Below are 25,680 nucleotides of genomic sequence, written 5' to 3'. Positions count from 1 at the left end.
CAGGGAAATCTCCAAAACCTTTTGGAAGTTTCTGTCATTGTCAGGTCTTTGAAACAGGACGTACTATGATGTCAGATCTTTCAGTAGGTAGATCTCAAAACAATCTCATTTAATTTTTAAGTCAAATCTTTTCACACTCTACAAGTAGATAAAGTGAGGTTTAAAATTTGCCTGTTAGGAATCCACCTTTGTAGTCCTCTGCCTGCTCTGGATGGAGCCCACAGGAGAGGAATCAAAATCACATAGTTTGAAGTATTGAATCAAATAAAACTGTTCACTACTCAAGGTATACTTTTGCCTACCTGTCCCCAGACAGGTAGAATAGAGAGAAGGGATTCTTCACAGGCCTTTAAACTCCTATTTGTATTAGTGAAATACTGCTTAAAGGCTATTGATCTTCAATTTACAGTGTTCAATAAACAGCTTGTTCAATTAGGAAAGTTTGGACAAGAGTTACAGTAAGTCTGGGAAGGAAAAAAGGACTTTGAGGAAAAAACCAGCACCCACGACTGATTTTTTTCCATCTAAACTGTTTTAAATAATGAGCATTTCTAAAGAAATCCACAAGCTCAAAGAAAACAGCCTAAAAACCCCTTACATTCTTAAGCCCCCACTAGTTATCCATTTTAAGTTATATAAGTAGGCCTAAATATACAATGTTTCTCCAGGAGAAACCTTACAAATTCAAGGCATTCCAAAACATTTGTAACACACTACCTCTAACATCAGAACATGCTAGACATATTTTGAATGCTCAAAAAAGCGCCATGCTCTTTGTTGTCTAACTTTTGACAATTAAAGATTTTAGGCAGTAATCATTCTTTAAAATTTTGTCAAGAGCTGTACTGGGTCTGGCTGGGATGGAGTTTCTTTTCTTCATAGCAGCCCACATCGTGCTGGTTTGCATCTGTGGCTAAACCAGTGCTAATAAGACACCAGTGTCTTGGTTCATGCTGAGCAGTGCTAGTACAGCAGAGGTTTCCTTTTTCATTCCCATCTCCTTTTTTTCCACAAACACTGTCCAGCCCTGCCGTGAGGAGGCAAGAAGCTGGGAGAGAACATAGCCAGGACAGAGGATTCCAACTGACCAAAGAGATATCCCATATGAGCTTGTTCTCAGAAATAATAACTCAGAAAAAGGAGGAGGGAGGGACATACGTGATTATGGTGTTTGTCTTTCTGTTGTAAACACCTATCTGCTGAGAGAAAATTCCTTTATTTTGCTTTATGTGTGCACACAGCTTTGTTCCCCTATTAAGGTATCTTTATCTTGACCCATGAGCTTTCTTGCTTTTGTCCTGATTCACTCCACCAGACCAGCAGGGGGAAAAGTGTATGTGCTTAGGTTTTTAACTCAGTTACTTTAGTAGTAGTTCAGTCAGACAACAGTAACTTGCTCACATATGGTGCTCAGCTTTCAGATACTCTAGTTTATTACAGACTTAAAATAAAGTAAAAAAAAAAAAAAAAAGTAGATTCTAAAGTTTTCACATCATGAAATGCCATTAGTTACAAAAAATTGAAATCATACAACTGAAAATACAGGAAAGCTTGTGGGGATAATATGGGTAGATAGGTGGAAAACTTGTGGGAGGAGGGAAAAATATGAAGTCACTTTAAAAAGAGATACATGACCCAAGGTTTTTTTTTTAATAGAAAATTTAATATCATTCTTTGAGTCAAACAATCCTGTCTAGAAATGTATTCATAATGAAGCTAACCCCAGATTTTGAACCTCTAAATAACAAGATCCCTTGCCCCAGTTAACTTACATTAAGACAGCTTCTGTGTCCTACAAGTCATTCCCAAATACCCCTTTAAGTGTTTATCATGCTTAAGTTGATAGATTGTTTGCTACACAGTTACAAGAACAACAGCTTACAATTCTTAAGTTACAAAAATAGTAATCACTCATTAGTATTTCTATACATATCTCAGGCTATTATATGCACACTCTGTACAGTGGATGTTAACAGTGGTTAAGTTTGCTTCCTTAAACAAAAGAGAAAAATTTTAACCAAATCACTGACAGTCAGACCCAAAATGCTTGTCTGGGACCAGACATCTCTGCCCAGACAAGGAAAAGCAGTTTCAGCACCCAAAAGACGTATGCATCCAGGTCATAAGACCCTTATGATGGCTACTGGAAGAGGACAGCAGAAGGGTGAGTACATTACTGCCACCCAACAGTCTCATGCTATGCTGCAGAGCCCAACACTAACTTGAATTGTATAGACTTCTTGCAGAAAACTCCTGTGTCTGATATGCCCGCCCTAGCAGGCTGAAAATCAGGCTTATGTGAGAAAAGCTGTAGGGCAGCAGAACAAACTACCCCTCTAGTAACAGCCAGAATTCTCCAGCTAAAGGTAAAACAGGAAGGTGACTTCTCAAGTGGACAAATGTGAGGTCTTTGCCATAGAATAATTTTTTTTTTCAGCTTTTTGATTGGGTTTTGGCTTGGGTTTTATTCCTCCTCTCCTGAAGCCAAAAAAAAAAAAAAAAAAAAACCAATCTAGATTTTTTGGCTTAATCAGGCAAACATTAACAAGCATTTTGCTGGTTGCAGCTGTGCATTATTGAAGGACATTGGTTACACTTATATTACTTAACCTTCCCTTTCAGAAGTAACAGTAAGCCTGAAAGCACTGCTAGTGTTGTGGCATTTTGTTAGATAGGCAAGTAGAAAAAAATCAGTTCTCAGAGGTATTACTGGTAGTCTGATTTAGCTCTTAAGTCTCAAAGCCCAGTCTGGTGTTAAGTTTCACATACTTGCCTGACCCTGAAACAATCTGGGACTGGTATCTAAAGATGCTGCCTGTGAACAGTCAGATGTCCCACTACAGATCTGGGGAGTGGGAAGAAATGCAAAGCCATAACTAGCCATCCCATCACCACCACAAAATAAGAAAAAAAGGGAAGCTTTGTCTGCTGAATTTTTTCTTTGACATTTTGTGAACCTAGAGATCTTTCACATACTACTCCAAGCACTATCCTTCCTGAGGGTACAACACTTTATTCAGATGGTTAAAGACCTTAACAATAGAATCCAAGCAGTTAAGAGGTTCAGTGCTTAAAGGGTCAGCTTCATCCAACTCACCCTGAAATGCCCAGAGTCATGTTTGCAATGTACTACGATGAAAAAATTTATTCACTTGCTGAATTTCAAGGGCAATTTGGAGCCAAGTCAACTGAGGCGTGTACTTTACTCTGTCAACATACAACTCCAAAATACAGACAGCAGGATGTTAATATCAAGGCCATGCACACATCAGAAATGCCTTAAGAACTCCAAAGCTATACCACACAGGAAAAAGATAGTTATGCTTGTCTTCACAAAAGATTTGGAATTAAAAGACTGTCCTTAAGTATCACCATGAGTAAACAAATTACCAATTAGCTTCTACAGACTTCTCACACCAGGAAGGAACTCCAGAGCATTTAGTCAGGTCCTACATCTTTTAGTAAGAGCACTTCCCTTTAATTCTCTCCCAATGGATAGTTGATGGTTAGATCTCTTGAGTCAGGTGGCCTGAATACTTTCATTTGCTTTTAAATAATCATATTTAAAATGTAAAATAATTCTGTTCTCAAGGTCAGAATGGCCAAACAGCCAACACTTTTACACATTTAGGCATTTCATATTAATTTTCCTTCAGCTGTAATTTAAAAATTTCAGTTATGCCATACACGATACATTAAGTTTTGCTTTTCAGTTATGCAACACAGCAACATCTGGATCACTTAAGAAGCAGCTAACAGAGTTTCCATTTTAAAGTGCAACAGGTTTTGGTACAGCAAATGCTACAAGGAATTCACATGATACTAAAAGTAAAATAAATTTATTTACAACACTAGAGAGCCAGTATATGTGTATTTGATAGTATTTGAAGATAGTGGGGAAGTTACATGTGAAATCTGAATTACTTCAGAAGTCCTTCAGAAACTACGTCATAGGAAAAACCAGAAAAAACCCTAAAATTCTTCAAGATGACCTTGTTGATTGCACTTGATTTACAGTGAACTGAAAGGCTTGTATTTTTTATTTTAAAATCAAGATAAAAATTAAGTACGAAATAGTTACAGGTCTGTCACTTGTATCTATTCTCATAGTTTACAAAGTAACACAAGTTAATACTGACTTCCCTTGCACCCTTTCAGTATGTTTCCCAGTTCAGCTACCAAAATCAAGTCAAGATTAAGTAATCAGACAGGTGCTTACCTGCTTATCTGATGTTATATTAAAATTATTAGTTAAATTCCAATACTTGCCTTGTTTAGTTAGTAATATGGTGACAGCTTTGCAAGGACATTCTAGCACATGCATTCAAAATTTGATTCAACATTGAAACAAGTCTTTGATTCTCCTGTAACTGACTTGAGGATTCATCATTAGGATTTTTACCCCACCCATTATTTTTTTATGATAAGGACTCTTACTCATTCAATGAATCTACTACAGATTGGTGGTGGTAAAGTTGACAGCCATTAGATATGCCAGATGGCAGACATCAGAAGCTGTAGCTTTCACCTTCTGCTACATACATGGAAAGAATAATCCCACTCATTTTTTTTATTTTATGCTAGCCAAGTCAGCCATTTCATGCAATGGGAGATCCACAGATTCCAGTATGCATTTTGCTCAGCAAACTGACCTTGCTTCCCAAGGTCAGTTTGAGTCTCAACACTGTCTGAGTCAGTTTGAGCAGTGTAAACACTGCCTGCCATGCTTGCTCAAACACCACTCACTACTGTCACCGAATAATTTTATCATTGTGCTACTCCAGTTATTTCAGATTACAATTTAACCTCTAAAAAAAAGTTTCATATTCACATAATTACCTGTCTAGAGCTGTTTTCTTTTTTTACTTGAAAAACCCCAACAAACCCAAATAAACCATAACCAATTAGGTGTCAATACTTAGGCCTAGAAGAAAAAACCAATTTCACTTGCTGGTTGATTTCAGATCTGACATGATTTAAACCTCTTCCTGCTTTCCAATATAAACAGATCTTTCTACAAAGGATAACAGAAGACTTTACCTCTCTGCTATTCTGGTCTTCAGTTATCACCTGTATCTTTTAAGACTATCAGATGTGCTTATCAGCCACAGGACTGAGCCTCTTCTATGCTCTAGGAAAACTAAAGTCAACTGTGATCAAACTTCCTCATGATTGAAAGCTGTAATAAAGAATGTTTACCTTTACTTGCCCAGATTCAAGAATATTTTTCAGAATGTAACAAGTCATCAGAACTTACTATTCCAATTCCAGAAGTTCTCCAAAGCCAAAAGCTGACTTCTTTGTTATGATTACATGAAACTGGCAGTTCAGGTACTAAAATTTTTCATAGACATTCAGAATAAGTGTTCACAGCAATTCAAAGAGAGGAGGTTTTGTTTGCATTTTTTTTTTTTTTGTTCTTTAAATAATTGAAATCATCAATATTCTTTCCCCCTCACACCCAATTAGGTCCACATGAGAAAGGCTGATAAAGAAAAGAGTAATACAGACATGTACTTTCACTAAGTACTGGAGCATAAGAGAGTGTTAGTAGCAAGAAGTTACTCAGCAGTGTTTTTCCATAATGTTTATTGCTAATTCATTTTATAAAGCTTATTTCCAGGAGATGGGCAGCATAAAAACTTGCAATATCTATTTAACAAAAAAAAAAAAAAAAAAAAAAAAAAAAAAAAAAAAAAAATTACTCATTACAATGTGGCAGTCTCATTAGTACCTTCTTACAGCTTCATCTGATCTAATTCAGAAATAAAACAATCCTGATCTATTTAATAAAAAAGTTTTGTACCAAACCCTTAGAAAAGTCAGCTTTTAGAAGTTGAGCAACTTTGGGCCCACAATTTACAAACACCATGTTTGATAATAACCCCAAAATTTCTCACTGTGCAAACTATTGTAATAAAACTATTTTTTAGCTTTGTTATAAGTCAGTCTCATTATTGCATCAGCATTTACTCTTACAGAAAGAATTGCTTTATTCTGCCTACCTAACTTTGATGTGAACTGTGAGTGCTCTGGATATGCAGAGAAATAATACATTGCCTTCTGAGCCTGTGCACTAAATATACACACCTCAATATATTAACACTTAGAAATAGCTTAGATACACAATATATTAAAACAATAAAAGTGATGAAAATCTACATCAAGCTGCCCAAACCCATGCTCAGTTTCCCACCTAGTTCCGAACTCCTCAATCTTGATTTTAATAGCTGTACCCAAAAGTTTACTAAAAACTAGAAAGACATTGTCAAGGTCTTTACCTATTCATTTTCTAGCCTTGAATTTTTCCTTGTCAGTAATGATTCTGGTGGTTGTTTTTTTTGGTTTATTTTAAAATCCAATTTTAAACAAACAATATGCATTCTCCTTATAACATCCCAGAAGTAGCAGGAGGGAATATGAAAAGATGCCAGATTTTAGTAATTGCACATTCAAGTAGAGTGCCATCCAAGAGAACTTTCCTGGCTTTCACAGACTGCATGTCTCCTCTGATCATGTATAGAAAACTAAAAGTAAATTCCAAAGTAAAGAACTACCACCACTGGGTTACTAATATAAGTTTCACACCCAGATACCTCAAAGTAATCTTGTTATGTAAGTAGTAATACTGCCAGTTTCAACAGTCAAATATCAAGAACTGAAGTATAAACTTAAATTTTATGAGTATTTTCTAAAATGCTTATTAGTGACACTTTTCACCTAAACACAGACATACACAAAGTTACTCTAAGTTGATATACCACACTGTAAGGAAAGGTCCCAATTCAGGTCAAGAATCTGATATTCCCCCTCTCCCTCCCACCATACAACTTGACAGAAGTGCTTACAGTAACAGAAAGCAAACAGAAGGGGAAAACACAACATTTAACAAGTGCATCTATATACATTTTGCTCCTTTTCCCTCCTTGCATCTAAAGCAAACAGGTCACCATGTTTGCAATGTTTTTCATGCACATACCCTTCCCTCCACCTAACACCAGTCCTGTTCAAAGGGTCTCTCTCCACAAGCATCAGCAGCAGGCATCCCATAATAACCAACAGCTGCTTTTATTGTGGAGGCTGAAGTACATTTAAATATTCTGACTGGCCCAGTTGGTAGGTTGTGTTTCCTCCACAGTCCACATACTGGTATCTCTCCTGGGATATTTGCTCCGAGTGGCCAAAGTAAGATGTTGTCACTGTCACTCTTTAAAAAGACAAAACAGAAAATATATTTGTTTTGTAAGATATTATAAAGATCAGCATTTTGACACTACTGGGGTTTTTAAGGAAAAAGATTAAGATCAAAGTAAGTTTATATAAAGTTAAAAGCAATACTAGTTTGCCAATATAGATTTTCTCCATGAAAGACATTTGGTTCCCTGAGCACAGACTTTTTTCCTTAAGCTGAGGAATGGTAAATGGTAAAGCTGAGGTTTACTCATTTATACCTCTCTTTCTGAGGAGAACAGAAATTACTAAAGCAGCTACAGCCACAGCTGGTCTACCTCTTCCAAGAACTTACAGCCATGTGGGTCTACACCTTCCCCCTGCCACCCCTAAAAAGACCTCACCATAGCTATCTATGCAACCAATCATGAAAAGCAGATTCTGGCAGAATACTAAAGCCTATACATATACATAATACTAAAAAAAATGACACTGCTTCAGGATCATGGAAGATTTGGGGGAATTTTTGAGCATTGGACAATACACAAATTCATTTCAATGTATTTGAGACCTTAGCAGCTCCACAGCTACAGCCCAATTGCAAAGCAGATACACTAATAACAATTCTGCCTGTTATAGTGTTTTTATACTACCAGAACCTGCCAAAAGACAATTTGATTTCAAGACCTGACAAAAGTCAGGTAAGTTTCAAGAACTATGAAGCTGATATACTAGAAAGCAAGTTGATTTCATTTTATCTATGATGCACAGACTCCAGAATTAAGTATAAGTAATGCTTCAATGTGAATTACATAGCTTTTGAAGTTGTTTCCAATAGAAAATATCCATACTTACTGCATCATCACAACTATGTTATGCACTTTGATAGATGCTAAAGTACAGAAGTCACTGAAAAAAAAAAAAAAAAGAAAAGAAAAACAGTTGTTAGATCTGAAACAAGCTTTTACAAGTAATTACCTAGAGACCAAGAATTGTGGCTGGAAATTCAACTGGAAATTCTGTTTGGAGATAGACACCATAGAGCTGATAGCAATGGCAATTAAAACACTTTTTGAAAAACACTGCCAGTAACTGTATGCTCACCCAGGTCTACCTTTACATGCATAGTATTGCTTGCACATGAACTACACTCACATGTGCTTGCTTACACGTAATGCTGGCCCATAGAAGTGTCCTGTGAAAGCCTGTTCACTCCATCTTTCAGGAGGAATATACAGAAAGGAAAATTTACAACAAATGATCACTCTTATGCCATGTAAAAGCAGCAACTTTAATGAAAAAGTAGTCTTGAAGGCTTGCTATTCTTGTTCAAAAAGTATGAAGAACTCATGATAAGTTCCCATTTTATTTGCAGTCACCTGTTTCTGTATTATGCAAAGTAACCTTTAACCGATCTGCAGTGATTCTGAATCAGTCATTGTTCTCTTGTGAGATACTATTTTCAGACTTTTTCTGATGTGCACCTACGTACCAGCTACACAGAGCACATGCAACTGTGCATTTTTCCCCCTCCTCTCCCAAAATTAATTGATCTTGGTCACAAATTTATCAGCTCTGAAATGAAAGATGGGATCCATGCAATAAGATTGCATGGCAGCTACCCACAATATGCCATAGTCCTCTTTTCTCCAGCATCAACAAACATATGATGAAGTATTAAACAATGAATGAGCACAGGAGAACCAAATTATATGAAAATATAAATAAAACAGTCTGGCCTTTAAAGCTGCTTTAGACTTTTATCTGTGATAACACACAAATCAACCAACCAAAAAAAACCCAACACCAAACACAACACATAGCACAAAATGACATTGAAGGTGAGGTCCACATTGAGCCAGCTCTCTGAAATAAGTGTGTGGAAATGCCCTGTGTGGTGCTGATTTCATTCCACAGGCCTGCTGAATCCAGATAATTGTATGCAGATACTTCAGGTCTGTAAGATCCCCTGTATTCAATCTAATCTGATTTTACAGGACACAACTCTCCAGGATCCAAACAACTGGCTAGTAATGACTAACACAAGTCCTAAGTTGACTAGGTCAACCAAGGCCAAAATTCAATCCACTGTTCAATCCCCAGTGCTATAACCCACAGTTACCTGTTACAGTTAACCTGTACTATGAACACTATCCCTGCACCTTCACTAAAAGCTAAATATTTGTGTGTGGAGAAAAAAACTAAGCAGAGTAACAAATGCAAAACCCCAGTAAAGCCAGCTGAAGCTACATTAGATGGGTGTTGAAACTCAGGATCTCACTTGCTGTCTCCAGGGTTGCTCCATCCAGTGAACATGGGTTTTCAAGACCCAAAATACAGCGAAAGAGCAGAAACTCATCAACAACAGTGACTGTAAACAGGTCAAGGAATTCAACTAATACCAACTGTGTAACAGAGAAAATATGAAGAAAATGAATAGTTTTGTGCACGTCTTGAATTCTGTTTAGTACATTTAAAAACATGACAACAAAGCTAGCAAGTGCTTTTCATAAGTACTAGAACCTTAACGTATCAGAACTTAAATTTCTATAGTTATTTGTCTCATTTTACCAGTTATAACCCATACTTAGCATCATTGTGCTAAAGCAACAAATATTTTCACGCGTGCACAAACCACCTGTTAAGTCTGCTTTTCTGGTAAGGTTCACAAACACTTTCTGTCCTGAAAGAGGGAAGCTTCACATTACAGACTACTGGCACTGACACTTGACAATTTCTCTGCCTCTGCTCCAAGACTACCCAATCTACCTCTGAGCTGGAGCAGCAAGCATATCACTGTTCCACACGATAGCCAAGGCAGCAGCTATCAAGCAAAAGAGACAGAAATCCATTCAGTTCAGGCCACAGGCAGAACAGCTTTTGCCTTACCACTGCATACACATGTTCTGAAGAAGAGACATTCAAATTAGCCCTTAATTTATATAGAATTAAATACATGTTCCCTCTACCACTAGAGAAATTAGTGGGAAAGTTACTGGAAAACTTGTTAGGTGAACACACCTACACTTGCACCCACAAAGCAGCAAGTCCTACCTAATGCCATGGTCTAAAACACCGAGACAGTTACCAAAGTGCTGAGAGCCAGGTACAGCAAACCATTATATGAAACTACTGAAACAACCATTGTGTAACATTTTCAATACTGCTAAAACTCAAAAAAATTGAAAATGCCACATCATCTCTGCAAATACATTTCTGCTGACTTTGAAAAATTTTTTTAGCACCATTGTAGTTTTTAATAAGACCCATGTGATATTTTGAAGCAAGTACACTTACAACATGTAGCTCATTTCATCTTGTATAACTGTGGGCACCATATAGTCAATCTGAAAAAGGAAAAAAGCAATGAAAACACAAATGAGTAGGTTTTTATATGAACATTAACATGTATCCTCCAACTTTGAAAGTCTATTTACCTGTTTCATATCCAGAGGACTGATGTTGGTGATGTTGTTTAGCCGTGCTTTGCCAATAACTGTTTTTGAAAACTGAACTTGGGCTGTGATATTTGCCACTTCAACAGAATAATAGTTGTTGTTTGTTATATTTAGTGTGTTCTGAAAAAAAAAAACAAAACACAATATAAACTAAAATTCAAAACACTAGCAGCTATCCATTCTGCATACTTTGATAAGCACATATTTTGAAATTTGTAAGACAGGAATACATGAAATTACACAAGTGTATTTTCCTATCTTCTAGGACAGGAGGAGAAAGGGGTAAAGAATCATCACATAGAATCATAGAATTGCTCAGGCTGGAAAAGACCTTCAAGATCATTAAGTCCAACCTCATCCTAACCCTATTACCCTACTTCTGGTGACCTACCACTAACCTATGTTCCAAAGCACCATATCCAGACAATTTTTAAATTTATTCAGGGATGGAGACTCAACCACCTCCCTGGAGAGCCTGTTCTAGTGCTTAAAAAACATCTCTGTAAAGAAGTTTCTCCTGATATTCAACCTAAATCTCCCCTGATGCAACTTGAGGCCATTTCCCCTTGTCCTGTCATCTGTCACTAGTGAGAAGAGACCAACCCCCCCCTCACTACAACCTCCTTTCAAGTATTTGTAAAGAGTGATAAGGTCTCCCCTCAGCTTCCATTTCCCCAGAGTATACAGCCCCAACACTCCTAGTCACTCCTCCACAAGAGATGTTTTCCAAACCCTTCATGAGTTTTGTTTCCCTTCTCTGGACTTCCTCCAACACCTCAATGTCCTTTTTGTACTGAGGTGCCCAAAACTGAACACAGTACTCGAGGTGTGGCCTCACCAGTGCTGAGGATAGGGTCAGGTTTACTTCCCTAGTCCTGCTGGTCACACAGTTTCTGATACAAGCCAGAATGCCATTGGCCTTCTTGGCCACCTGGGCACATTGCTGGCTCCTATTCAGCCGACTGTCAATCCATACAACAAGGTCCTTTTCTGTCAGGCAGTTTTCCAGCCAGTCTTCTCCAAGCCTGTAGCACTGCCCAGGGTTGTGACCAAAACGCAGGACCTGACACCTGGCCTTACTGAATTTCATACAGTTGGTCTCAGCCCGATGACCCAGTCTGTCCAGCTCCTTTCCACCATCCAGCAGATCAACACTCCCTCCCAACTTGGTGTCATCTGCAAATTTACTGGGGATGCATTCGATCCCCTCATCAAGATCATTAATAAAGATGTTAAGCAGGAGTGGCCCCAGCACTGAGCCCTGGGGGACACCACTGGGATGGCACATGCCCTCCCATTACACCTAGGAAAGACAACCTACAAGGAAAAGCTTCAGTGCATGTTGTCTGCCTTGAATACAATCTGTCTTTGTGTTACAAAAATTACACTCCTCCTCTTCAGTTTGCAGAGTGCCTGGCAACCCAGGAAAACCACTAGCCTCATGCAACCACTGTCCTCAGGTCCTCCTGAATATAAAGAACATCTTTCTTGCTTTATGCAGAGGTTGCTTTGCCTGTGGTGAGGGTGTGTTACAGTCTGTGTATAACCCATTCTCTTCCAGCCTTCTAGCAGCTGGGATGAAGATCCATTCTCTGGGAGAAATGTGCCACCCAGAAGAACTACTTGTTCTCCCTGGTTACTGCTGGGCACTGGTCCTCTTCCCGAAACCATATTTCACCCTGCCTTTGTATCCCTCCTTGTCTATGAAGCATGCCTGGGCACCATCTCACATTTTGGGTTTACATTTTTTTCCTTCCTATGGTCCCTATGAGTTGGAGGTAGAAGCATTACTGCTGAACAAGCCTTTTCTGGCACTAATTCTCTTGCCAAGAACAGTATTTTCAGTAATTTCATTCAGAGGAGGAAAAAAAACAAGCATAAAGAGGGTAAAGCCTTAGTGAACAGTATTTTCTTATGTTGATGTTTCTTGGCTTCCCTTACTCAGTCCATGTTGTTCAGAAACCTACACAGTTAATGCATTAATACGAAATAATTCTAGATAAGATATCTGCCAGACAGTGAATCTGAGCCATGGGGATGCCAGATTGTGTGCCAAAGGAGTGACAGGGGCAAATAGGGAGCCATAGGGGTGCCAGATTGTGAGCACCTCTCAGTTTTTTGGTTTTGGGGTTTTTTTTTGTGAATATACTGAGCAGCACAACTTCCTGTGTTCAATTATTCCTTCCAGGAAATTTGACTATCATAGGACACTTTTCTTCCATGGCCATTTTATTTAAAATGAGGAACTCTACCCAATGCCTTTAGGCAATCCTATACTGGCTGCATTACAAAGAAGTCAAGAAGCATGTGGAAAGAAATACTTTAAGTTTTAAGGTGAATAAGACTTTTTTTCTCAAAACCAATTCTGTCAGATGCCTCAAAACCAATTCTGTCAGGGCAATATACAATAACATTCCTACATACACAGATTACATTTCACTCATATTTCAAAAATACTGCAAAGAACTCTGAACTCACTGATCTATGAAAATAGAAGACCAAGTGGTAGCTTGTATCTACACCTCTATCAGCTATAGCTACAGGAACCAGCCACAGGAGGTCCTGCTACATTTTTCAAACTGGTCATTCTACCTTCTTGCATTCCTTATGGCTCTAACTAAGGTTTACCAGTTAGGGCACAATTTCTATGTGTTATTAACTGTCACAGGTGTATCTCTAGTTACATTTATCTATTGCAAACATCCAAACAGCTGAACTTACTGTAATATTTAGGTATATTATACGTTTATCCCGTTCATAGTTGACATACACAGACTTCACACCAATGTATTCGACGTCGATTGAGCGAGGAAACAAGAAGAACACAGCCAGCCCAGAGAGTAGTAAACATACACTTACAGAAGCAGTCACGTAGAGTTTTCTGGCGGGGGAAAAAAAAAAAGAGCACATTTCAGAGTGCAAAGCACATTAAACAACAGTGGCATTTTCTTTCCTTTAAAGTGATAAGGAGCATGCAACTAGCTCAGTTTATTTCTAGCTTCCAGTAGCTTCCAAAAAGGAAAAAAAACCCACCATGCTGTACTTCTATGCCTCGGATATGTTGCTCTTGTATATACAACTGAGTTTCAAAAGGAAAACAGAAGAGGTTAGTTTTTATGTGCTCTGAAACATAACCACTTCCTCTTAAAATTTCTTTTTTTGTCATATGCATAAGACTCACACGGAAAAAATAAAGCTCTTCTAAGCCTTACACAGGATCCTTTGTCATAAAAGACTTTTGGGGAAAGTGTTAGACTCCTGCTAAGGAACAGGAAACTAACAATTAATCCAATATAAAAGGAGTGTTTGTGTGTGTGTTAATAAAAAATACACAAATAAAAGGCTCTACTACAACTTTCTCAAAATAAGAACACTAAAGTAATATGTTTGGAATTTTTACTACTATTATGTCACATATAAAATCCAGGTTAGTGAAGTTACAGTATTTTTTTTCTAGTGTTAATTTCTGTTAAGTACAGAAACATCTAACCATTAATGAAAACAAAACAAAAAAAGTACCAGAAAAAGAAGCTATAAGCACTGTAATTAAACCCCTAGCAAGAAAAAAAAAATGCTGTATCAGAATGATGAATTTGTTCATTTTGCTAGCTGCTCAGAGCTTTACAAACTTCTGGGTGACTTCCTACATAGTTGTGTCCCAAAGAAGTTATCATATCAGACTTTGACACTGAAAATGCACCTGTTTAGATTAATAAAGATGTTACAGAGATTGATAAAGACTTGTATAATTACTGCAGAGAACCAGATAGAGACCTATATGAAGAGATCCCACTCCATTAACTTAGCTTTGTAAAACAGACTGTGATAGAATATGCACACCTGTTAATAAGTAACTCTCCAAGAGTTAGAGATTACTGCTGATAAAAGTCACAAGCCAGTGAATGCAAGAGAACATTCCAGGGATTTTTGCTTGATTCTTCTTAACACTCTCTCCTTTAAATTGCTGAATTTTAACTAGAAGGAAAGAATTAACTGCTGATTCATGTATTACAACTACTAACTTACGTTCTTCTTGGCCTCAGTCTCTGATCACTGTATGGAATTAATGCTACCAGCTGATTTTCCTGCCCTGGAAACAAAAACAGCCTTTTAGAATTTAAACAAACAAAGAATAAGTGTTATTGTAATAACTCCAAAAAAAGAGTTCTGGTTATAACTTAACGGCACCAAAGAATAAACACTAAGACAAGCATTTAAATTCCAGAGACCAACCCAAGTAGAATACTACTGTATCTTATGTCATTTCCTGAAAAAGAGCATGGCTTACACAACACCAAGAGGAGAAAACACCAATCCCACAAAAACCTTAACAGTAACAAATTTTGTGCTGCTTACATCCAGAGGAGGAGGTATGCCTCTGGCACCATTTCCCCACAAAACAGAGCTACATGACAGCTAAGCCAGATCATATAAAGCCACAGGCAAAACATTCAGAAGCCTGGGCAGTAAGAGCTGATCTAGAAGGCACTTGACATACATGTACCCTTCTGAAAAGCAGCAATCAGGTTTTTTAAAAAAAAAATTAAAAATACATGTATCAACTTGGGTAGCTTTGACAACACAAGCTATACATACACTATATATTCTGGCAATCACTGGTCTGTACAACCATTTGTCACCAGACAAATGTTACTTCACCAGACAGCATTTTAAAAAGGAGAATCTCTTACCAGTAGAAATACAAAACCAGAAGTACAGATGAATTGTTGCAAATAGATGGACTTCATCTGCTTGTACAGCTTTTGCTATTTGCTACACAAGAAAATGAATTGAGGTTCATCCATATGAGAACAGAAAGGCCTCAAGACCAAGCCAGATTTGCATTTTTTTACCCCAATGCAGAGCTTAACCAGCATTATCACTTAAATCAACCACATAGAAGTGACTCCGTGCTGAATCACTAAGCTGAGGAAATCATGCTAACTAAGCAGGTAGTAGTCAGCAACATCAACCTCCTGGAAAACCTCTACCAATCAATAACATACTTTCATTTCTACTATAACAAAGCTTCTTCATAACCTTTGACCAAAACAGCACAGTCCTACTTTTATACTTTATTATAATAAAAAGCTAAAGCTGGCCAAGTAACAACACAATTATACAGTTTAGCCCTTTTAACTCATGCTACAGTCTTGTCTACTAGTCATACAGTCATTCCCTGAACACTTAACTTTTTCTCTCTCCCCTCAAAAAACACCCAAACATGATTTTTTTTCCTAATATACTGAGGAATGATTAAAAAGACAGCCCTATCTGTTGTAATAATTATTTTAAAGTTACAGCTTTAATCACATTACTTCATCAGAATATATGGACAACACGCATTTTTAATCGTTACAAAAAAACTTCTATTAAAATAATTAACATAATTTAAGTATTACATCCAAGTATCCTACAGTCAAAGAAATAAGCTTTTGAACACAGGACTCCTGTTATTAACTGCATTTTGCCAAGCACTGCTAAGACTAAAACTTGCTATTGGTAACATCAACATTTCAAGTTATCAAGCTAACAGAACAAACTTCCTTCTCCAAGGTCTTTCAGTTAGGGTAATTTTTAGTTGCATAGCTTTTCCACATTTCAAATCTGCTGAATTCAGAGGTACTCAAAACAATACTGTAAAATCATGGTATAATATTTAACAGCTAAAATACAATTTTTAATGATATTTGCAACCATTTAAATATTCTGGGCCCCCTGCTACTTATTCACTGATAAGACAGAAGTACTTGTGATCTTTACCAGAACCTAATCTGTCTAAAGCACATGTTCAAGGATAACAGGGCACAGTTATCAGTCAATTCTAGTCAAAATCAGTTTAGAGAGCTTTTACACTCAGTAACCCACACTGGATAAGAGTTCTGGCAAAAGCAAAAGCAGTCCCAAACATAAAAACTTAGTTCCTCCCCATCCCATCAAAAGGAAGATCTCGCAGCTGAAGCAGAAGGCCGTGCTCTGGTATACTGCATTTGCAACTCTCTCCTTTTTTCCCCATTTCAGATATCCTGCACTCTTCTTTCAGAGTTATTCAGGTGGCTCATTGTATAGGAGAGAAATGTAATAAAGCAGAATGTTTTACTAAAAGGAAAAGCAAATGGTGAGGTCAGCAAGCAAACAAAATAGACAAGAAGACTCTGGCTATGCAGCCAACTCCTTCACTGCACAGCACCAGATTATAACTGTTTTCATCTCCCAGCTGGGATCCTTTGCCTAGCAGGGACAGATGGGACAAAAGGAGGGGAGAAGGCAGTCCAGGGGTGCTAACAGCAGAGAGGGCAAGAAACTGCAAATGATCAGGGAAAAGGTGCTGTTGCACAGATCTACTTTTCACTCTGTATTTGCAGTAACTTGGACAGTTATTTAATGATTCAAGTAGTTTAAAATAAGTAGTTAAAAAAGATGCAATATAATGTTACAAAAATAAAAGCCTGCAAATTCAACTCGCAAGAGCTAGGGTTATGTGTCACTTTAAAGCTAGGAAGCAAGGAAAGCTGGCATCATACAGATAAGAGAAGACCCAACAAGTAACAGATGATTCTTTCACGTACTGTAACCATGATAAAATGCTTAGGAAAAAGAAAAAAAAGTCATTCAAGAAAAAACTTAATCTTGAATAGGAGCGCAGATTACTACAGCTACAATTGCACACAGTTGTGTTGTATATGTATTGGGTAAAAACAAACTTGCCTCGTGGAATTCTTCCTGTTCCCTGGCAAGTTGGACAGGTGACACTGTCTCTTCCTGTAAATTCCACATAGGGAAACTGTGATACATCTCCACATCTGTTGTCTTCGCTGTGTGACTCTGAGTGAATTAACCCATTCCTCATATTATCAGACACAGAGCCTCCATCATAGCCATCTTCCTTGGAGGTATGCATAGGCAGGTGAGAAAGTGATTTTCCCATGTCTAAAAGAAAAGAAGAAAGTTTTCAGGGAGAAAAGTCTAATATAGCTTGCATTTATTCCTCTGCATTAGGCAACTGTAAGTCTGTGGCCATTACTCTGACAAGACTCCTGTTGCTCTCTGCTCAGATACCTGAAGACCTGAAAAGTTCTAAGGCCCAGTCACGCTGGTGTCAGTCCCAAGCTGCAAGTATCTGGGGGCTTTGTTTGGATCCTCCAGTGCACACAAGTTCAAAAGAGACATGAGAGGCTTCTAAGTTAGTACAGTACAATTGCTGGCAAAAGGTTGCAACAGTCCAGCAGTGCTTTGTTATTGCACATACTTTCTAACAATGCGTTTATCTCTGTGTAAAAAGAAATCCAGACTGGGTTCTAGAAAGCAAGTTTGAAATTTTCAGTGGACTCTACAGACCCAATTCTAATAAGCTTTATAGGTTGGATTTGTTCTGAGAACAGTTACCAGTTTCCAAGATAGATATAGATCTACAGGTATTTATACTGATTCCCTTTAAACCGAAAGAGGACTGAGTCACAAGCAAGTCAAGAAAAAAAGGAAATTATTTAACAAAGCTGCTGACAATATGCAGCATTTATAAAGGCTTGCTAATTAAAAAAGAAAAAAAAAAAAAACCAACAATTTTTGCTACCAAAGCAAATTTTTGGATTTTCTCATTATTGCAGTTTGTCAGCGTTGACACTGGAACTACCCTGAAACACAGAACACTTGAAACTAAAGACTATAATGAAGTGATGCAAGTGGAAACTTTCCTAATTTTCAACAGGTGGAAAGTTAAAAAGTTATAAAATACATCTGTACAGCTGTGACAATCAGTTGTCCCGTTCATCTCGACAACCCAATTTAGTTACTTAACACACTGGGACACCAGCCACTCATTTGACCAGTGTCTTGGAGAACAGGATATTTTAAAAATAATATGCAAAACTTCAGGTTCTCCATTCCAAGTGGAATTTTTAAAGTGGCTGCAAGTACTTATGCTGGTTCCCTGAGAAAGGAAGGCCTAAGAAGAAGATCAAGACAGCAAATAAAGTCAGAATATTTTAAACCAAGTACTTAAGGCAGAACAGAAAGATCTCAAATACTGTGATGCTAAGATGAGCACAACATTAATCCACTGTATTGCCACAAAAGCTAGGTGAATATGGGAAAGGAAAAGTAATTCAACAATGCCAAAAAGTCCCAGTTACTGTTCCAGCAAATATGCAGCATTAATTTATTCATTCAAACCTTTCAAGAAGGAAAACTTTATACTTGCACTGCTACAGCACTTTTAAAATATTCTAAGTCTGGAAGACCTTCAGTACTGGAAGCTGTAAAACTGAAAATTAAAACTGCTGACCTATCTAAACAAATTTTATGAAAAAGCTGTTGATGATTATTCCACATGGGGCTTCTGCTTACTGTTCTCCCTGCAGCTGACCTATATAAGCTCTGAAACTTGAGTCTTAGGCAACAGATTCACAGTTACAGGTCCAAAAGCTTAGAGCTCAGTCACTGGTGCTGTTGGCACAAATGTATTCAACATATCTGCTCAATTAAATGGCAGACTCAGGCTCTGTCTGCATTAACAATTAAATACAGAGCAAGCACCAACTCCACAGAACTAAACAGGATCCAATTACTGAGGATCCAACATCCATGCTACACATTTTTGTGCATTTAATTCCTACTAGCTCTTGTCTAGACAGACAACACCCACTCAATACTGAAGTACACTTTGAAGTTTTACTGTCTTCCAAGAGGAAGAGGATTCATACACTTCCAGATCACTCTGTGACATGAACCAAAGTGGAGTAAGCAGGACTAGGAACCAATTTTAAGAGCAGACCCTTTACTTGAATTAAAATAATTACGCAGATGTGCCCTCCAATGCCAAACGTGCCAAAGTTTCAGTAGTTAGACTTTAACAGTGTTGTCAGAGACTTTGGAGAGGCAGTTCTCAAGATAAAAATGAGAAAACAGACAAGCACCTTTAAGTGAAATGTTTTCCTCCAAAAGGCTTCTCCCTCTATCCAAGCACTGAACCCACCTGATCAAAATTCAAGAACTTTTTTCTTTTACCCAGCACTTATATGCTGAGCAGTAGTAGTTCTGAGGATATATCATCTTCAAACATGATAGCCTCTATAATGTCACCAAAGTCACAAAACCTCCTTCCCAACATTTATCTTTTTTTCCCCAGTCTCTCTCTCATAACTGGTGTACACTTCAGCCTCCATGGGCTTATCTGGAGTTTTGTTGAATTCACAGCCTGTTGAATTTGGTGAGTTCAAAATATGTTGTGATAAGGGGGTTGTTTTCAATACTGTACCTGGCAGCTTGCTGTGGCACTGCAGCAAGATAGTACCCAGACAAACCCAATGTCTGAGGCTTACAGAGCTATCACATCCTGAGTTACAAGACTCAGGGAAAAAACGTCTTGGTTATAAACTCAGTGAAACTTCCCAGTGTTACCCTTCTTTAAGGAGTCAAGGTGGCATTCTTACCAAATTTGTATTCTGTGCAAATGTTTAAATCTGATGCTACAAACCTACTTCTTGAAAACAGCAACAAGATTCTGAATCACAACCATGTTTTGCCCTGCCAGCTGCATCTTAATAACCAACATCACGAGCTCCTCCAACACAGAGAATGCAGCAGGGTAAGGCAATGACTTAGCAGCCACAAACTTGCTCAGCCTGAGTATGCCCGTTCAGAGCTGCCCTTCACGACCTTTCGGACGCATCCTGATCGCTCAGGCTGGAGCTGAATACAGGAACCAAAAACCTCTCCGAAATTCACCGATTTCCTCGCCCACCAAGCCAGAGCCGCAGCTGCTCTCGCGAACATGGCGAAGTTTCCAGCCGGAGGCACGGACCGAGGCCCGGCGAGCTCGGCCCCGGACGTACCGACCCGGGTGAGCCTATGCATTGCCCGCCTTAGGAGCGGGGGTCTCCGGGGAGTGAGGAGCAGACACCCCGGGGTAAGGAAGGCCCCGCCGCGGGTATGCCCAGGCCGCGCCGAAGCCCACTACCCGCGCTGCCGCCCCCCCGCCCGGAGTCCCACTCCCACACGGCCTCGGAACCGCAGGCCGCAGTCGGCGCGGCTCTCGCCCCAAGCCCGCCACCTCCCCTCGGCTCCCCCCCGCCGCTGGAGCGGCCTTCCCCACCTGCGGCACGGGCTCCGCGGGCCGGGCCGGACCAGGCCGGGGGAGGGCGGGCGGGCTGCGCCAAGCACCGGTAGCGGCAGGATCGGCGGCTCGAGGTACGACGCAGCTGCCCCGGCGCTAAGCCCCGGATTCGGGGCGTGCGCAGGCGAGGGGCGGTGAGGGGCGGCGCCGCGTCGGTCCTGTCCCGTCCGGTTCTGCCGCTGCCGGCAGCCGGAGGGGTTGGGCCGCGTTTCCCGGAGGGGCCGGAGTGCAAGAGGTTGCAGCGGCCACCGGCGTGGGGGGAAGCCCGGCGTTCCCCTGTCCGCTGGGTGTTGGGCTGGCTGCTGCTGCCCGGCTGGGCCGCACTCGCCCTCCTGGCCGGCGGAAGGTTCGGCAGAAACCGCAATTCTGACTGTGAGGCGGTGCTCGGGTGCTCCCGGGTCTCAGGGACAGGGGTAGAAACAAGGGTAAGGGAAGGGGAAATCAGGAGATGGCGCAGCCCCTCTCCGCAGGTAAAGGCCGGAGAGGAAGAGCGCGTTTCCTCCCCGGTGTCTCTGTCGGCACCGGTTCTCTGCCCTGGCTGCAGCTGTGTGCCCCCCCTCCTCCAAATAACTTAGGGGATTTTTCTTTCCGAGTTTACTTCGTGGTACTTTCGCAGCCACTATCGGTGTTTTCTGTTCCTTGTTTGAGAGCTCGGGTGGAAGTCACTCACCAGACTCTGCTCTGCGATATGCTTGTGCAGGGAAAAACACGGCAGGTCAGCAAAAAAGGTGTGGGAAACGAGACACAACACCATTGCAATTCAATTTAATAACTCGTGTCACATCATACAAGGTTGCTAGTGCAGATGATGTTTATTCAGAGGATGGGCAGTGAAAGGTTCTCCAAGAGACTTGCCAGAGCAACATGAAGTGCGTTGGAAGTGAATTGCTTGTGATTGTTGCCCCTCTTCATGTGCCTGCCTCTGGTCTATGAAAACCACTGCCCAGTGCTTACAGCAACACAGGTGACCACTGCTATGTGGGGATGTAGGGACAGCAATGGGACAAGAGTTGCACTGGGGGGACATAGCATGGGATAGGGGAGGAATGATGGAGGAGGAGTTCTGCCTGGGTTATGGCCTAGTCCAAGCTGCAGGAAAGTATCAGGCTGATTTCGCAAGGGAAACCTTGTGATTCACACCATGTATCTAAATTCAAGGGCAAGCGTAGGGACAGGGCCCAAGGAAAAGGATAAGGAAGTGATGTGCTTGTGACAAGTTGGGGTGATCACGAGGCTGGGGCAGGGTGCCAGGTCAGGAGCAGACAGACTGCACCCAGCAGCCACCCAGAGGCCACCTGTACTGCAGCCCTACCCAGCAGCATGCCAGGCACCTGGCTGCAGATCTAGGAAGAGCTCAGCAAAGAAAATTACCTCTCCCCCCAAAAAATCTGCTGAAAGAATATAGCTCTACATATACCTTTACCTGGGCCCATGCCGATACATTGATTTCCATTCTCCTTGCAAGAACTTTGTGTTTTCTGGGGGGTTAAGAGATCCTTGCTAGCATTTATCCCTTGCCTTCATTATCCAGTTCAAAGAAAGGAGAGTCCAGCATGCTGCTCACTGGTGGCTTGCCTACTTCTCTAGCCAGGGATGATCAAGTTCCTGACATTATTGGCAAAAACTGGCACGTCTCTTGTCTGCCTGGCAGACCTTCAGCTGAGTCTTTGGGCAATCATGATTCCAGGTTCCTGAGGTGCCTGTGGAAAGACTGACCACATTGTGAGTTCCTAGCAATAAAACTGTGTGTATAAGATACCTCAAACATATTCTGGGCATGCTCAGCATCTATATGAAGTTTGTATCTTGCTTTAGAGCATCATCAAATGCTAAATTATGAGAATTTGGCAGGCTTAGACCTGGCAATTAGTTTCACTGGATCTTGGCTTTTGGTTATTGCAGGACTTTATATTGATCCATGGAGCACAAAGCGCAACAAAAAAGTAGTCTTAGCTTTCAACCTTCCAAACAGAAAGTGAGAACACCAAGTCTTTGCCTTTTACTTTGTTTTAGGTAATTGTGACAGCCAGGCACATTGACCTGAATTATCCCAAAACATGGAATGTGCCAGCAAACATTTAGAAAAAATGGTTTTTGGAACAGCTTTGCAGAATCATGCTGAGTTCTGGCTACTCAAAATTATTCAGTCTGACAAATTATTTCAGTACAAGTTTATTCAAGAGAAATATTCCTAGCACATTGTGGTTATCATGAAGGCTTTGATCAAATCAGAATTTTGCACCTTGGACTGCAGCAGCTTTATCCAGTACTTCCAGCCCTCAAACTCCACACAGGCTCCACGTAAGGCCCCACACAGATAAGAATGTTACAAGGTTACCCCAATGTTTCCCTTCCCATGACTGAAGCAGCAGTGGAAAGCAGCGTGGGCTTTAGAGATAGTTCTGTGCTATTGTAATCAGTAGAGAAGTTTCTTACTAAAGAACACTCACTACTTGCCATAGTCTTTCCTCTGTAGCTTTGACACAAACATAAAGGTTTGAGTTTTTTCTCTTTAAAGCTGTCATGGTGGCAGGGAACATAAATCTGGGTATTTGTTCGCTTTATGCTATTTTCACTTGGAAAGTAGGTGTTAAAGATACTGTTTCGGAAAGAGGAATTGAAACACTCGGGGGATCTGGCTCACTCATTAGTGACCTCAAGGTTGTTTATAAAACCTCAGGGGTAAGAACAACTTATTTTCTATAGACTACAGTAATGCAATGAAAACTGAGAATAAACACTAATATAAAGTGTCACACCTACTGTGCAGCCTTGAAAAACATGAAAAATCTGTGGAGAAGATGTTTACATTAGAAGCATGTTAGAAGTGCTTTGATATGTGATGAGATGCTTAAAAGTTTTACTGAAATGGGCCCCTGAGCTTGGGCTGCTCAAGACAGGGTTCTTGTGATTATGAAAAGGGTATTTTGCATTAAGGAAGTACATATTGCACAACCTCCAGTATTGCTTGTTCATGATCTGAACAGATTATGTCTAGGTGAGGATTTTATGCTTAAACAGAGACACAGGAATTAATTAGTCCAGAAATGCATGGCAGAGGGGCAGCATGCAATACTAGTGCTAGTAGGAGGGGTATGAAATGGGAACAGATGGCATAAAGAGAGAAGCTGAACTCATCAGCTTTGGACTGAGTTATAGGACAGCTGCAAGTAATATGAGCTCTTAGTTCTCATAGATCACTACACAGGTGCAGTTTGTACTTCTGATAGTACATCAGTAAAAAATCCAAGTGATGAATGTGGTTTCAAGTTGAGTGTTGCAGCTGGAATATAAGGGGGTAAGGTCCTTGAAAGGGATGGAGTTAGCAATCCCCATAGCAGCCAGTTGTGCAACCTCCCAGGTCCTGTGAGCACCTGCAAAAGATGTAGACTTTAAAAGCTCAAGCAAAGAATTATATTTACTTGTAATTTTCCCTCCACGATGAATAATGATCTCCTAACATTGGTTATCTGAAGAAACTTGGCTGCCCACATTTATTTCATCCTTCAGATACATAAGCTAGTTCAGTGAAAATTGAAGATAATGAAGTCTGATTTCCTGTGGATTTGCTTCTCAATTGGCTATTTACCTGAATTGTGAGAATATTGTCTGTTGCAGCTGCATATACCTAGCACTTTCTCTGGTGGAGCATTTTGGCAAAAACATGCAGGCTGCCACATTCAGAAGTGGAAGTTCGTAGAAATTTGCTGGCTGGAAAGAAAGGCATTAGGTGTAACTCCTAAATGTTCAATCCATAGTGTCTCCTCTGTGTTATCTATTTTTATAAAATTAGTATAAATGTTGTTATCTCTCAAACTACTCTGAAACTGGCTGACACCTTCAAAGTTATCAGACCTTGGAACATGGAGAGACAGGGTGACTGCACAAACCTTGTGCATTTTAGCCTTCTAGACTAAAAATGGTAGCATGCTATGTGAGTGCTGGGATAGACACAGAACTCATTTTTATCTCCAAGCTACCTCCACTTCAGGAAAACAAACAACAACAATAAAAACCCCCAACAAAACCAAAGAGAATGTGAAAACTACATTCTCCATCTAATCTAGAGTATAAAATAGCAGTATGTGGCATTGTGTCCACTTGCCTGTTGCTGATGGGAAGGAAGATACTTAAGAAAGCCTGTAATTAGTTTCAAGGTAACATCACTGAGGTTTTTATATAGAAGGAAAAGCAGGCTTTGCAGAACTATTAACAGTTGTCTACGTGGACTGTGTTCCTCCTCAACCTTAAGTAGCCCAGGGAATGGTTATCCCACCATATCATAAAGATCATGTTTTTTCTACTAGCTCATGAGGACACCCAAAAGAAAATGGTGCTTCCCTATAACATAGTTTTCTTCTTGAGAAACTTCAGAAAAGAGAAAAAAGTTAATCTGACAAAAATAAGATCAGTAGTAAATTTTAGTGACTTTGCCCTTGATTCAATAAGATGAAAACAGTCCTGATTTTTTACAAGTCACCCTAACCCCAAGATGCACTAGGCTGAGCAATGTGTACTTGCAACAGTAATTTGTCCCATAATTGAAAGGTAGCTAAAATCACACTCAGGCCAAAGGGAAAAAAAACCCAGAATAAAAAAGAGGGAATTCTGCAAGGCTTTCCAACTTTGGTGCATATAATCTGAGGCAACCATACTCCAGGCAAGAATAAGACACAGACTATTATCTGTCCAGTCAGTTGGTTTTGGTTTTTTTTTCATCCTGTATCTTAGTGCTGCTTTGAGGAGTGGCTGCACTGAATAAAAAAATTAAAATTTATGTTTAAAAAGACCACTGTATTAATTTGGTCTGTTTGGATTTTTAAAACAGTTCCATGTAAAGTATTCTCTGTATTTCAGAATTGCTGATCTGTATAGTATTCCATGGTAAATATTTTTAGACACATTTAATACTTGAATATACTTTGTCACAGGTACTTT

General features: G+C 39.8%; 2 protein-coding genes across 6 annotated transcripts in view; one reads left to right on the top strand and one right to left on the bottom strand.

Annotated features, from left to right (window-relative positions):
• Positions 1-1,641: 1,641 nt before the first annotated feature.
• On the bottom strand, positions 1,642-20,872 carry TMEM106B (transmembrane protein 106B). The gene is made up of 8 exons (XM_071735339.1): positions 20,722-20,872; positions 17,337-17,558; positions 14,655-14,718; positions 13,350-13,509; positions 10,608-10,748; positions 10,468-10,517; positions 8,026-8,079; positions 1,642-7,207 (listed from the first exon to the last, which is right to left on the bottom strand). Exons 2-8 carry the CDS (start codon positions 17,554-17,556, stop codon positions 7,069-7,071), a joined length of 828 nt encoding a protein of 275 aa, XP_071591440.1. The 5' UTR covers positions 17,557-17,558; positions 20,722-20,872; the 3' UTR covers positions 1,642-7,068.
• Positions 20,335-25,680, top strand: part of LOC139792265 (serine/arginine repetitive matrix protein 1-like) — a 44,711-nt gene continuing 39,365 nt past the window's right edge. For all 5 annotated transcript variants that reach the window (XM_071735337.1, XM_071735335.1, XM_071735338.1 and 2 more), the window contains exon 1: positions 20,335-20,816. In XM_071735337.1, coding sequence (XP_071591438.1) covers positions 20,401-20,816 — 416 coding nt within the window. In that variant the 5' untranslated portion in view covers positions 20,335-20,400. The remainder of the gene's footprint in view (positions 20,817-25,680) is intronic.

This window comes from Heliangelus exortis, chromosome 2 (genome assembly GCF_036169615.1).
Source record: "Heliangelus exortis chromosome 2, bHelExo1.hap1, whole genome shotgun sequence".
Lineage (NCBI taxonomy): Eukaryota > Metazoa > Chordata > Aves > Apodiformes > Trochilidae > Heliangelus > Heliangelus exortis.
This window is presented reverse-complemented; position numbering and strand designations above follow the sequence as displayed.